The sequence below is a fragment of the Strix aluco genome, chromosome 10 (genome assembly GCF_031877795.1).
Source record: "Strix aluco isolate bStrAlu1 chromosome 10, bStrAlu1.hap1, whole genome shotgun sequence".
Taxonomy (NCBI): domain Eukaryota; kingdom Metazoa; phylum Chordata; class Aves; order Strigiformes; family Strigidae; genus Strix; species Strix aluco.
Window position 1 is genome coordinate 11,060,017 of NC_133940.1, and position 15,134 is coordinate 11,075,150.

General features: G+C 35.7%; 1 protein-coding gene across 4 annotated transcripts in view; it reads left to right on the forward strand.

The window, feature by feature from the left end:
• Positions 1–15,134, forward strand: part of STAG2 (STAG2 cohesin complex component) — an 81,621-nt gene that overhangs the window by 32,758 nt on the left and 33,729 nt on the right. For all 4 annotated transcript variants that reach the window (XM_074835255.1, XM_074835258.1, XM_074835257.1 and 1 more), the window contains exons 2-6: positions 6,028–6,172; positions 8,197–8,275; positions 9,381–9,542; positions 12,245–12,341; positions 13,676–13,752. In XM_074835255.1, coding sequence (XP_074691356.1) covers positions 6,129–6,172; positions 8,197–8,275; positions 9,381–9,542; positions 12,245–12,341; positions 13,676–13,752 — 459 coding nt within the window. In that variant the 5' untranslated portion in view covers positions 6,028–6,128. The remainder of the gene's footprint in view (positions 1–6,027; positions 6,173–8,196; positions 8,276–9,380; positions 9,543–12,244; positions 12,342–13,675; positions 13,753–15,134) is intronic.

Consider the following 15,134-nt stretch of genomic DNA (forward strand, 5'->3'; position numbering starts at 1 on the left):
TATAAAAGTTGAATAAAGAGCAGGCAGGGAATAAAAATGGCAGTGTGATGGCATAATATCAACAGTCACTGTGACATTGCTTTTTCATTTTCTGAAAGATGAAGAGAAGGAGAGATGTGTGGATAGAAGTGGTGTGGAGGGGGTGTAAGAACTGGAAGTTTAGGAAAAAAAAATTGTGAAGAAAGAGAGTGAAAAGATAAGCCTGTATAAATTAGGTCATTTAAGTTCTTTGCTGGAGTGTTAACTGTTAAGTGACTTTGCAAGCATGGACTGTTACTGTGTACACAGATCGTGTCTCTGTTGGTAAGCATGGAAGGATGTCGATTGATGGTGTCTAGTTCAGGTCTTCTTGTAAATGAATTACAAAACTAATTTATTAAGCAAACAGCACAAAAATAACCACACATCTAAAGGTATTCATTGCATTATTGTTCAGTTTAGTCTTGATTATGCTATCATAATATGATCAAAACTGCTGATACAGTTACAACTAAATCATGTTAAAGTACAGTTGTTACAATGCAGAATGCTACTTGAAGTATGTTTTCTGTATTTTACTCAAATTACAGAATTGCTTTAAAGCTTGTTGGCAGCTAAAATATTAGATTGTGTAATATTAGTAGAAATAATACACACAGAAATAACATACTCTTTCAGGGCTCTAGGGAATGTCATGCGATTGCTCAAAATCTTACTTTAAAATGCACTTAGGAAAATAAATACAAAAGTAATATGAAGAAGCATACTTATTCAGGGGAAAAAACCCCAACCAACCGAACTTTATTTTATAAAATGAAAGGTTTGGTCTCTCAGAAAAGGGGTGAAGGGCACAATGTAGTTGATAACAGCTTTCTCTTCTAAAATAGTTAAGGCAAGGTATTGGACATACTTCTGATTCTTTATTTAAATTTTACCTGACTAGCATTTTAACTGTTGTTGCTGTGTAATTGGTTCTGAAGCATCAGCATCTCTCATTCATGGATAGATAAATAATTCAGGGATGAACTTTAGCCACACAGTTCAGCATCACAATTTTAGGAATTGTAATTTTCTGAATTAAGAAAGTGAGGTCCTTGATTTTACAGGTGATTAACTGAATTAAAGAGAAAAATCAATACCTCTCTGAACAGCCATCCCGGATTTCCAAAATCTTTGTCCTGACCACATAACCGTTTTTAAACTTTGCATCTCTGCTTTCTCAGAAAAATGATAACCAACTTACTAATTTGCCTTATAAAACTTCCAGATAATAGACGCCAAGCAACAACAAAGTGCATGTGTAGGGAACCTACCCCAAATCAAAACCCACCTATCCCGAAATACCTTGCTGTGAGCTCGTTAAGTAATACCCTAGTTACTGTGTTTACACAAGTGTATGAAACACAAACTTCTGGGACAAATCTTGTGATTCCTTGCATTTTGTATGTATTATATTTATGCATATACTCTTAACAGAGACTGCCTGCTGAATTACATTAATGTTTGTTTAGCCTGTTTGTGCATGTAACACAAATTGTGAGAGGACAGGTAGCACTCAGCAGCTGCTGATAGCATATGTGTTGTTGTGTGAATTGTGCTGGTGAATTTTGTCAACTTTTGCCAAAACTCAACATTTGGACAGTATATTTGAGTTAATCACAACCGTACCTAAATTAATTATTCATGTATTAGGGACGAATAACCATTTAAAATTTAAATCTGTTTTTCAGTGAAGATACATTTGAGTTCTTTATAGTGTTTCATGTTTAGCTCTTGCTTTTATCAGTCAAATTATTTTAAATAGAAACTCCTCTTACATCTAGAGTTGGCAACATTAGGTATGATTAGTATTCCTGGAATACTTCCAGTGTTTTTTTAGTTCATTAACATTTTGTTAGCAAAATTTTAAATGGCAAGGTACAATAAAGGGATACATTATTTCTGCTATTAAAATTTGTTTTGAAATTCTTCTGCTTACTTTTAAAAACTAAATACTGAGACTAGTGGTGCTACAGCAGCTGTATGCATTTCTATCTTTCACAGAGTCATTGAATCAAACATGTATATGCATATATTTCAGAAAAGACGCAGGAATCTTCTAGTGTCTTTATGTAATCTAAATATAAATCTAAAGGATATGTGCTGCAGTATTATTGCAGTTTTAGCAATCTATTATAAAGTTTATTGCACAGAAATAACTAGGTCAACCTCTGGATGACCTGTCTTTTGGAGTTTCTTCAGTTAGCTTTAGGCTAGAGCTCCACCTTGTGATCTTTCAGCAGGATACATTTTCTTTTTATAGTTAATAATTTAATTATGATTTCACAAAGTTGAGTGACTTTGGAAAGTTTTCACAGACTTGAGAGATTTCAGTATCTGCTTGGAAAAATTAGAGTTGGCAATCAGTGAACATGCAAAAAACTGAAGAGGAGCTGCTTTTTATGATACACTTCAGTTTAGGTTTAACTTACTAAAATAATCTAATCTGTTTATGAGAGCACATTTACTAGATAACGGTAGACTTTCACTGTTTGGAATGGCATCTGCATGAATTTCACTTACCTCTTGTCAGATTGCACTGTGATGAACTTGGTGTACTTTAAAAGTTCTGATAGGATGCTTATATGGGCCATTTTCCTTTCCCATTGACTTCCCAAACCAGGTGCTTTGAGTGAGTCATCAGGCATCTGCGGGAAGAAAACATGGCTGACACTAGTCTTGAATTTCCAGAAGGCATTTACTGAGATTAGGGATAACAGGGAAAGACCAGTGCCAGTTTTTCCCATACCAAAACAAGAGAACATCAGATAAAATTGGAAAGTGATAAATTCAAAGCAAAGAACGTGCTTCTTGGTAGTATGGGGTTTGGCTGTGGGAGTTCTTGTGTGAAATACTATAGCTGCTGAATATTGAGTTCAAAGAGTCATTGGAAATATTAATGCAAAACTATTGATAAGGGGTTATAAAGTATAGGGACAGCCTCTCTGGCTGAAAAAATTCCAGAGTTATTTCTGGGTGCTGGGAAGGTGTTCAGGGAAAACATTGCTACTAAGAACAAAGCAAATATGTTCCTCCTTGAGCAGCTTCTGTTGGCCACTGCCAGAGATGACCTGCTGGGCTAGGTTGTCCCTGCTGGTTGAGAATCAAGTCTGTGTCATGTTCTGGATGTATGTAAATCTTCTAAAATTATCCTTTACTGGGACAAACGCAAGGGGTTTTTTGGTCTTTGCTGGAGTTTGAGCTTGACGCTGGAGATCCCTTACAGTCTTACCTCATATATTCTTGCAAGGCATTCACTTGCAGCTGCTGTTTTCCATAACACCAGTATATAGTTGCACTTGTGAGGACCAAGTTTCTTTTTCCTTCAAGAAAAACAATTCTTGGAACATAAATTTTAGTAGCTTAATGCTTCAGCGTTTAGCAAGGACTTGGTATTTCTTGCCTATTTTATGAGGTGATTCTGACCAAACAATGCCGTGTTTTCTTTCATGTTTTGTAGTTTGTACTAAGATGAACGATTCTTACAGGAAGGTCAAGTTGGTATGAACTGCAGCCAGCTAGTTTTGTCAAGTGATTTATTTGACTTGTTTGATTTAGAGGATATATATGTTAATGATTTTCCATCCTTTTTCATAGTTTTGTTACTATTTTTTTCTTTAAAATATTTCAGTGATTGCAAGAAACTTTATTGACAATGGATTTGCTTTTCATGAAGGGAACTAAAAATGTGTTAATTCTGTGCGCAAGTGGTTAACTTGCTGTTTCTCACTACTTTCAAATTTTACAGAATAGGTGCTTTTAGTATTGTAAATAGGTAGTATTAATGAGCTGTCATGCAAAGTTTGCATGTAAGTATCCTGATTGTCACTTTAGTAGATATGTGGCTTCTCAACATTGAAAAGTGTAAACTAGAAAAAGTCAAACAACTACATGTTGATAGACAGGTTGAACTTGAAACTGAGCACTTTGTTTATTGAAGTTTGCATCTTTGCTTTTTTGGGGGCATGCTTGTGATTCAGTCCCAGTGCAAAGGACTTGTGTGGCTAGATGTCTTTCTTTTAAATTTTTTTTCTGTTTTCTTTTACTTCCCCCCATCCTGTTACTGAGGTACACCCCTGAGCAGGTGCTAGCCTGATGGCCAAGGCACTGAAGTGTGCTATGATATGTTTGCAAGTTCAAGTTACTGACAGGAATCAGAGCAAATATTAAAAAATAAAATTATATCTATATATATGTAATATAATCCAAAGCTTAGAGCATTTTGATACGTCACCAACTGAACATATAGTTTTACAGGCAGCCTGGATGGTGTAGTAGCTCCTTGCCACTAAAGAAGGGAGTTTTACTCTTCCCTCCCCTGCTCATGTCTACGAAGTCTTGTGTTTCCCATGCATTGGCTCTGGCTACCTCCTGTGGAACCAGTTTAACTTGGTAACCCAGGGGAAAAAAATCTTGAGGTATTTTTTGCCCATTTTATTGGGGAATTGAATCAGGTGATACTGAATGAGAGAGCCTACAAAGATAAATGGCTGGGGAGGGGATGTTACCCTGCCTGTGAATGATTGCTGAAGAGAGTGTGTAAATGGAGCGGGAGAGGATGAAGCGCACCAGTCATGTGCCTGTGTGGCTTTAGAGAAGGGAGGAATGGGGTGACAAAGGTTGCTGCCATTCTGCAGCAGCAGCAGTGTTTTTGAAGCTTTTTATCTTCTGCTGTGTTCTGGATGGAACGTGCTGTAGTAGTTGTAGACTATCTTGAGATTCACCAGCCTATCTCGAACCTCCTCCCTTTTTGCCACTATTTATTTCCGCTCTGGTTCTCTGCTTTTATGTAATTGTGTGAAATGTGAAGAAAGAGAACACAGTAAGTTCAAGGTTTATGGTTTCTCTCAGCTCTCTAAATTCTGGAAGCTACAGTGGCCCCTAGCATTCAGAATAAGCACTTGCAGGAAAAAAAAAAAAATGTATGGCCTCTATCTACATCCTTGATTGAAATGCAGTCTCTGAAGCATAGCTACCAGGCATTAAGCAACATGTGCTTAGCATGCCAAAATTGAATCTTTCCCTCAAATACCTAATCACTCCAGCAAGCTGTAGAGTCAGCAGCCTTTGACTCTGAAGGTTTTTCTCCTTACTATTGTGTCTTTAAAATACCTGAACATCATGCTTTCTTAATTTAACTGTATAAAAGTTAGCCTGGGGCAGACAATTGACATAGAAGACTTTAGCCTGCATGGTTAAATCTTGCATTTGAAGTACCCAGTGAGTTTTTTCTCCCTTAAACATAGGAAAATTAGATAAATAACAAAATTTGTGAATAGGTAGCAATGTAATAATTAAGTTGAAAAACAAGTATTTCACAATCGTTGTTTTCTTGATAAAACACTTTGCTGTTTCTGATAGCTTTCGTTATAACATGTGGATAGTATTATCTTCCTTGATATTCTTAGAGTCTTGCCAAACGCTTTAAATGTTAAAACTGATGTAAGCCTTGTTTATCAACTCTGGAAGACAGGGAGTTGTGAAACAGCTGGTTATAAGAACTTATCTTTATGGAAAATGTCCTGGAAGTTTACAAATTGGAGATGCAGAGTTGGTATATAGAATGTCCTTAGATGTACACATACTGTGCTTTAAATTAACTTCAAATCTGGTTTGGTTTGGCTAACCAGAAATATCCTAGCGTTGGTAAGTCTGGGCTCTGCGGTGCATGGTGTTACAGTTCAAACTTTAATCTAGTATAGAGTTAGAAATAAAAGCTATGACTTGCAAGGTGTTAATTGAAAACCATTCCAGTTTACTCATCCTATTCAGAAAATATTTTTTTGCCAAATGTTTCTGTGTTTTATTTTACTGTGATGCTTTTAACATTTGTGGAGGTACTTAGTAGTAAGATTGTGGGAGGAGTCAAAATATATAAAATCTTTAAACAGGAAAAAGCTTGGTTGGAAACAGAGGGTGGTGTGATCTAAATTTTCTGTGTTTTCAACTTCTTTATCCCTTCATATATGGAAAAACTTTCACTGTATTTACTATTTTATTTTATTACAGAAGTTGTCCACTACAAAGGAAGAAAGAAAAGTAAGCTTGTACTTCAGACTGGTTTTTGAATATCTTTCTAATACAGTGGTGTTCCAGAAGATGATAAAGAAATGATAGCAGCTCCAGAAATACCAACTGATTTTACTCTCCTTCAGTAAGTGTTTTAAGAATTTGTAGTTTCATTTTTAAATGTACTGGCTCTTTTTAGCGTTAATACATACTGTTGGTTTTCTCTTGAAAACAAGGATACAAAATGATGGAATAGGGTTCTCGATTTTTTTCCCATTGAGATGTTGATAAAGCATTGTTTGCATTCTTTCTTGAGTATTCAGCAGTAATTAGATAAAGCATTGTTTGAATTCTTTCTTGAGCATTCAGCAGTAATTAAATATTCTAGAAATGATTATTTTAAATTATTTTAAACTTTGCTAGTAGGAAGCCATTGTGACAGGCACTTTTTTGTTTGTGATGTACTTCTCAGGATTTTGTCTTTGAAATGTTTGAATAAGAAACTCTGATTAGGATTACAAAAAAAAGTTTCCTTCATTAAAGCCTCTTTCCAGGGAGAGGAAGTAGTTGAGGTATTTCCCCTTAATAACTGGCGCAGGTCGCCTAATATTAAAATGCCTAATGCCAAATGCTTTAGTTAAAGCCAAATCTTAGCTTTTCTGAGGCATCAGTCCCTTGGTGATTCTGACATTTTACTACCTCTGTAGTTTTCCTACAATTCTTAAGAAACAGACATTTGAATTTCCATGATTTAAAATCATGTATTGATTACATTTTGGACAGAGAAGTAAAGTGATTATTTTAAGCACCTCACCTTTTAATTTGCAAGAAATTGGCACAAATACCTTTCAACAGACTGTAGAAATTGATTAAATTGGTATAAAATCTAAAAAAATACATAGATTCGGTTCTGTATCAATGAGGTTGTGTGGGGTTTTTTTTCCTTTTAATGAGAAATAAAGGTAAATTGGGAGATGGTTTATAATGGTTTTTTACTCTGTTCACTAAGTTTGCTGCTTAGCGAAATTTTTGAAATTTGTGTCCCATGCTGTTAAAATAAGAACACCAAGGAAGTTTTGAAGAAGAAATATTTCTCACCTTTTCCTTTCATTTTTTTTTTCTTTTCCCCCCAAGGTTGGAGAGTTTTTCAGTCAATATCAGAGTACATAGTCAACAAAACCAGAAATAGCAAAATACATGTTAAAAGGCAGAAAGCTCCTTTCAGACACTTGCAATAGTGAGACACCTGAAGTTTCTGAATTGTTTTAGAATGCTATAAATAAATACATGGGAATGGGTCTCCTGTGCCCCCTGGTCATCTTTGTTTGCATTGTTAATTGAATCTGGAATTGTGTATCAGAAATTTGTGATAGCAGCTGAAATTCATCATCCTGTGTGCATGTGTTAAAACAAGATCTAGTAGCATCACTTAAGTTGTATTCTACAGGAAATGTAGAAATAGAGAATATATAAGCTAAGCGTTCTGTATCAATAATTCAGGTGATTTCTCACCACCACCCCCCAGGGCTCCCCCTCAATGTTGGCAATGAAGGATTTGTATGTTGATGCAGCATATTTTAATGATGTAGGTAGGAAATCAAACAAATGAGAAAGTTCATATATTGTTTAACAACTTTTTACCTTATAAACCTAAATAGAACTACAGATTATCTTTCTGATGGAGAAATGTCACCTAAAGATTTTTCTGTACCTTTCAACATAAGTGCATACCTCTTAACTACGTGGTTTCTAACAGCATGAAGAGATCTGCTGAGACATTTTGGTTGTAAGGGAAGGTGGTGGTTTCTTTTTTTTGCTGTTGTTTTTCTCCCCCCTCTTTAATTTTAAGTATTTATAGTGCTCTTTGCTTTTTGAGATGGTGTAATCAAAGCAAGGTTCCCTTCCCAACCTGTTGCTATTTTCTACCCACCGTCACGCCTTTTAGCCTTACTGTATGGCTTTCTTGGCAATTAAATTGTTTGGAGGAGGAAGGGATAGGGTGTGAGTGTGAGGATACACTCTGATCTGTTCCTCGACAGTAGACTTAAACAGAAGAAAAAAGCAGTTTCACTGTTAGAGTTGACTTACTGAACTGAGAGCATAATGTGACTTTATATTTAAGAATGATCCTGATGAAATGTTAAATGCTTTGTCTTTTTATCCTTGCAGGGAGTCTGAAACACACTTCTCTTCTGATACAGACTTTGAGGATATTGAAGGAAAAAACCAAAAACAAGGCAAAGGAAAAGTATGTTCAGTTTATAGGGATACTGAAACACTTCTACTGTTATGAATTGGACTTGTTTTGAAGCTGAATGAGCTAGGAATATTTTCTGGAAATGCGAGTGTTCTCTGAAGAGTTCATATTTGTATTTGTGTGGAAATGCTTCATCTGGAGTATTCGCATGATATTTCTGTAGATCTATGAAGGCATGAGGGAGGTGGGGGAGGAAAAGATTAGCTTTTATTTGATTAGTCTCTCCGTGTGTGTTCCATCCTATACTTAAATGCGGTGCTAATACAGTCTCTTTTGGTTAGTGTCGTTAATTCTGGCTCTCTTTTAATTTGATAAGTGAACAGAAACTAATAATTCAATTAAAAGTGTTTTTTAATAGGTTGCAGATGGGAGGTTACACTACCCAGGTGGGGAGGTCTAAACCCAGTTAATAGCCCTTCTCTCCCCTCATCTGACAGGTGTCCTCCCTGCCCTGCCTGGGTGGCTTCTGCCCCCTCACTGGCTTGGTACCCACTGCCCTCAGCTCCTTCACTGCCATGGCACAGGCAGGCTGCTGCCTCGCCAGGCACCCTGTGTACCTGTACCAGTGCAGAGTGCCCCGTTATTAAGAGGTGGTGATAAATAGTTTTATACAACAGTCATTTAATTTCTGTTTAAATTTCTTTTCTTTCTCCTTTCTGTAAGTCATACTTGATTTGGGAAATCACATACAAAGGCACCTGTCTGTTCTTCTTCACCCCAACTTGCCAATATGTGCTCAAATTAAAAACCAAAAGGTTAATAAATTGCAGAGGAGACTTTGTGCTGTGTGCTAAGGGACGTGCCTGTAGATGTTTTAAATAAAATCTGTATAATCTGTTTTACAGTTTAAACGTGAGAAGAATCTTTGTGTCATACACTATCACTAATTGCATTTTTAGCTGCTAACCTGTAGAATTCTCGCTGGTCTTTGTATCAGTCAGGATCAGCTATTATTCTCAACTTTGGATTTTAAATTCTAGTTCCTGAAAACAAAAGGCCTTGTGTATAGTTGTCATGGTAAGAATAGTAATTTGGGGTTTTTTAAATTGCTACATAGTACCCAATTAAAGCTTCTTGTGCATGTGTGTGATTGCAGACCTGTAAAAAAGGAAAAAAAGGACCAGCAGAGAAGGGGAAAAGTGGAAACGGGGGAGGGAAACCTGGTGGTCCGAATCGGATGAATGGACATCACCAACAGAATGGTGTGGAAAACATGATGCTGTTTGAGGTAGTTAAAATGGGCAAGAGTGCTATGCAGGTAAGACTTGGGATATCTCTATGACTTGGATGAATATACAGTTTAAATATAACAATATTTTCCTGTACATATGATTTAATAAAATGAAGCCTAAAGTAAATATGTTTTCTTCAATTTGTAGTTTTTAGTTCCAGATTAAGATTTTTTTTTAAAAAGTGGTTTTGCATTGTTAAGGTATAAATTTGAACAAACTGATTTTTTTCATTTCTAAATGTCAGGCATGAATAATCACATATATAACAAAGAAATTCAAATGATGATTCAAAGTGAATTTTCAGTATCCTGAATGAAGAAAGGTTATTTTAGATTACATGACTTTAAACTTCTTTTTGTGTGGCTGTAACTAAATCAGATGTGGTTTAACAAGGAATCTGTAGTTTGTAGATCCTCCCAGAGCTCAGATTATCTGAAAAGAAATAATTATTTCTCTTACGTCACCCAAAGTAAAATCAACTAGCTACAGTTTAGGGGCTACTCTTGAAACTTCCCCTAAGTTGACTTAGCTAATGTATATTGCAAGACCTAATTGGGTGGAATTTGGGTCAGGAAATTTTAACCTGTTAGAAGTCTAGGCATTAGACACTGTCTCCGCTAATAAGACTGAAGTCAGTCTAGTAAGAAATTCAGCACTACTTTTTTTTTTCTTTTTAGATTCACTTAAATCAGTAAAGCGTTTTCTTGACTCTGTGAATCTTCCAGTGGAGATAGGGTTAAAGTGTAAGCCTGTCAGCCATGAAGCCTTCCTGCTGACTCACTGGTGACTTCTCAGCAGCCTCGAAGAAAGACTATCTTTGGGATTGAAAATCTAGAGTTTACAGCTTCTGTGATACACACGCAGAAAGCTGGGTCTGTATGCAGTCCTCCCAAGATTTGCAGGCCTTCTGCATTTAGAGCTGGAAACCTTGAAGCCTGAATACATTGGCAGAAATTTAGTTCAGACTTTTAAAAAAGAACAGACTACTTTGATGTTTTTGTACAGAGAAATTCTGATACATCCGTCATTTGTTTTGTTCTGCCATATTTCAAAGCAGGTGGAAAAACTATACTTTTCTAACTGTTTCTGTGTGCTACATTTTCAGGCAATTATCAGCAGTTGTATCTTCATGACAATTTAACTGTTTAAAAGGATATATAGTCAAATTCTTTTGCTTTCCAAGAGCAAAATGGACCTTTGCCAGGCCTGATTACTCTGTTGAGTTGGGGATTGATACCTAGGTACTGCAGTGAATCTTAGTCGATATTTTTTGTCAAAATTAAGGCATAAAAAAATTCTCAAGGTATTTCTAAAGTAAAGTCCACTTCAGCACTCAGTGTAAAGTTTTCTCTGTGGCCCTCAGAGCTTGCTTACCTGAAAACATTTTGATGATAATTTTTATTTTATTTTAAATACTGTTCCATATCCACTTCTGAGTTAGTGTCTATTCTCTGGCAAAAACAGCTGGTTAATCCACTGAGACAAAATTTTTCGAGAAACTACTGTTTGGCTGGAGGTTCTTTAAAATAAATAAATTCTGAAAACAAGGCTGTCTGAAATATTTGTCTAATTGCTAGCATTGTCCTGTTCTTGCACAGTGACCTTTATAAGCCTAATTTAAGATGTTTCCTAAATTATTTCTCTAGGTTCTGATCCTACTGGGAAGACTATGACAGTTTCACTTTGAGTTTTTTCATTCTTTTTGACTTTCTGACGGAAGTTGTGCATCATACTACAAACAGCCTTAAATTTAAGGAAGAGGGATTTAGCTGTATCAATGTTCAGAAATTTTTCTGCATGGTGATGTTTTATTTGTCCTCACAGCATTATTGCCTGTGAGAGTAAGCACTGAGAAGAGTATAGACAGGAAGCGTTGGAGATGCTGCGTAGTCCAGTTGTCTTTTGGAAGTTCTGAACTATTGCATTATCTGTCTTTATTTAGAATGACCCTAGATTTTAGGGCAGGGTATCAACATACTGAGAAAATCAAAACTGAGAGCTTGATGCTAAACTGAGTCTCTTGTGCCTGTGTTAATTGTATGATGTATGTTTTGACTTCTGCAGTAGACAGTTTGTACAATACACATGGATGTTTTAAACATAATTCCATGTAAATTCTGTTTTCTCAAAACATTATCCCAGGTTTCCTATTAATTTGCTTCCCTTTAAGGTTTTTCAGTAAAATGCTCTTGTTCCTATTTGGTTTAGTGAATACAGAGTGATTAATGTCCATGCAGTGTAGGGCAGTGCTGCTCATCCTGTTATGGCTAATGTGCGTGGAGCACACTTCATCAGAGGGGCAACATTTCTGAAGAGTACAGAGAGTTGTAGCTCTTGAAACTGAACACCTAAATAGTATTTTTAGAGAAGCATCACTAGTTTGGGGGTGAGGGGGTGGGAGATAAAACCTGCTTCTGTAAAATATACCAATTATTTTTACATTCTTCCTCAAGAAAAGTTACTGTAGGACTATATGGTATTCCTGTGCTTTAAGTGTCAGTTTTGTGCTTGTATATGTTTATAGAATAAAATAAGTTATTTTCTTGAAAACTGATGCTATGGCAGTAGAGGATCATTCAAACATTTTGTTCTGTATAATCAAAAACCTACAGAGTTCAAGTTATTTATGGAAGGAACAAGAACCACTTACTGGAAAGCAATTAAATAACACTGAACTGTTTTCAATTCATGAAAACTAAAAAGTGGCTTTATATTTGTTTCTTTTCAGTCTGTGGTGGATGACTGGATAGAGTCATACAAACATGACAGAGATATAGCACTTCTTGATCTCATTAACTTCTTTATTCAGTGTTCAGGCTGCAAAGGTAAGATACTGGAATGTTTACTCATCCATTTAAGTAATACTGTAGTATGATTCTCATTCTTTGCTTTTACAGTACATATGCTGTAGGGCTGTTCCATCCCTGCGACTTGTTTACATTATTAGGGTCTTGTAGTTAAGCTAGTATTTGTGAAGGTGGGAGCAGGAGGTTTAGAAATACTACACTATATTTAACAATGGAGATTAAGCCTTTTGTATTCACACCAGAGAAAATGCAGTACTGGTGCATAACACTTCATCTTCCTCTGCTACTGCTATTATTTCAGAAAACCACCTCTCTAACATTGATAATTTAGCTTGTTCAGTCTTAGAATTCTAGTTTGGATTTATCTACTTTTTATCATTAAGTGTTTTAAGGTTGTTTTATAGCTTTTGTAGAGATACTTGATTTAAAAGAGATTATGGACAGCTTCATGGTAGCCTGTCTACAGTAAGATTGTATTTCCATATTTTATTTTATTCTCTATATTCTGGTTGTCTTTCCTCATTTCCATGTCCTCCATTCTTTTTCCCCTCACCTCCTTTTGAAGAGAAGGTAGCTTACCCTGCAGTGTCACTGTGCTTGATAGAGTAGGACTGGATGTCATTTGTTCTGCTCAAGCGTTTCTCTGTTCTGATAAACTTTTAATGTGCATAAATCTCCAGAAAGCTAACAGCATTCCTCAGAGGTTATCCATGCTTTCAAGAGCAGTGACCTTTTGATTATTGTTACCAGATAAAACTACAGAATCTTTTAATGCTTTCTGAGATGATCTTTGTCATGAATTTTGCAGTATAGTTGCAGTAAACTTTAGATCTATTTGTGTTTTATATCACCATTTACTCTAACAATTTGAGACTAAGACAAATAGAAATTGCGTGAAATCACTGTGTTTTATTACAGTGCAGACCATAATGTGTAGCAATAGAACTGTTCAAAATTGTCTTATACCATTTACAATGTTGAGTCCTGAAAGGCCACTTCAGATTAATGTAGTCTCTTGGCTGATGAAGAGGTCTGGCACAAGTGTCTTTGACTTCTGAATACGAGTGAATGAGTAAATTCTAGATGTCTGTGTACACACGCGCACAAACACACTTTTAAAGATGGATAATAATAAAACCCATCTATATATTAAAAAAAAAAAAAGTTTTGGTGCCAAGCACTTGTTATACATAGATGCTAAAATAAAAACTGCGTAACTTCCTAAAAAAATACATGTATAATCTGTAGGTTAGCTGAAAATTGCTAATTTTTATATTGTAGCAGGACTCATGTCATCTGCCATCTACCTCTTTCATACTGAAAGTGCCAATAATCTAATATCTAAATTGTAGGAGTCGTTACAGCAGAGATGTTCCGACATATGCAGAATTCTGAAATAATCCGAAAAATGACTGAAGAATTTGATGAGGTAATTTAATGAAGTTCTGATAATGTATTGATATTAACTTTTTATTTTACCTGTCCTAATCTTACTGGATCACGTTGCTACAGGTTTCTTTCATGGGTAAGGTCAGCTGCAAAATGACAGGACTTTTATGAATGAGAAGATAGAACTCCCTTATTTCAGTGAACTTGTAAGACTAGGAAGTAAGCTCTGCATGTATATAACTTGTTTTATTAATGGTTTAAGAAATCAGTATCGGCTTTCAGTTTTTGAATAGTGGGAACTCCTACTACTGTGGGGCTGTGTGGGATGCCTCCCTGTTCCTGCTGTGTATGTAAGGCCTTTAAGTCTTTGGCTTTTAAAATGATTGCTAAATTTATTTCTGTTCATTCATTAATCTACAAATTGTGGGGATTTGAATTTCATTATTCTCCAGTTGAAGACTAACGCTTTGCTTTTCATGGGGATTATAACTTTCTTTTCCTTTAAATTGTCACTTTCTGTTCCTCTGAGTGTTGGGGTAAATGAAATGCATTGGGTTTTTTGGGTCGTGTTCTTCTTTGGGGGTTTATTTTTGAGTGTTACTCCTTTCCATCTGTGTTCCAAAGAACGTAAAGGTAGCTTTAAAACCTCCTCCCAAAACTTGTCTAATAGGGAAATAATTTTAAGGTAATATTGTATGAAATTTATAATGCTTTGGCTGGGACTGTTTTTTCGGGGTTTTTTTATTACTATGTTATGCTCACTCTTTCTTGTGAGAGAAATCCAATTAACAACTGTCAGATTTCTAATCCCTTTTCATGGTTACTTTCTCTGTCTTCGACCTGTAGTGTTCTTTATCTTCTTAAAGTTGATCACAGCAGCACTAATACAAATGTTTGTTATTTTTTTTCCCCGGGCATTTTACCATTATTTGTAAAGGTTCCCAAATCAGGAGAGGAACACACATTTGTTATATTAAAAGGTTTTTATAGCAGGTCATTTTATGACTTAAGGAATTTCAGTCTGTCAGCATCTCCCTGTCAACTTTGTTATGGTCCTGAACTGAGTGTTCCTAAACATGCCAACTGTTCATCTGATGGTTCTTTTGTTCTAGTGTAACCTGAAGCAGATTTGTAAGGGGTATGAATTTTTTTAATTTTTAAAATTTATTCTTACTTTTAGATTTTTTTATGGGGTAGGACAGAAAGAAGAAATTAGTAGTTAGTATATCTGGTTATGTGTGGTTTTTGTGGTAGGACTTGTAGAATGTTGCCTCTGCATATAATAAGCCCGAGCTGCAAAGTAGATGTGTATTTGTGGAATCATGTTCTTCTGATGTATCATTTTTATGGCATCGGAGATTTTGGCTTTAAAGTTGTACTCACCTCTTTTTAATCTTAATAAAATAATTTTTAAGACATTTG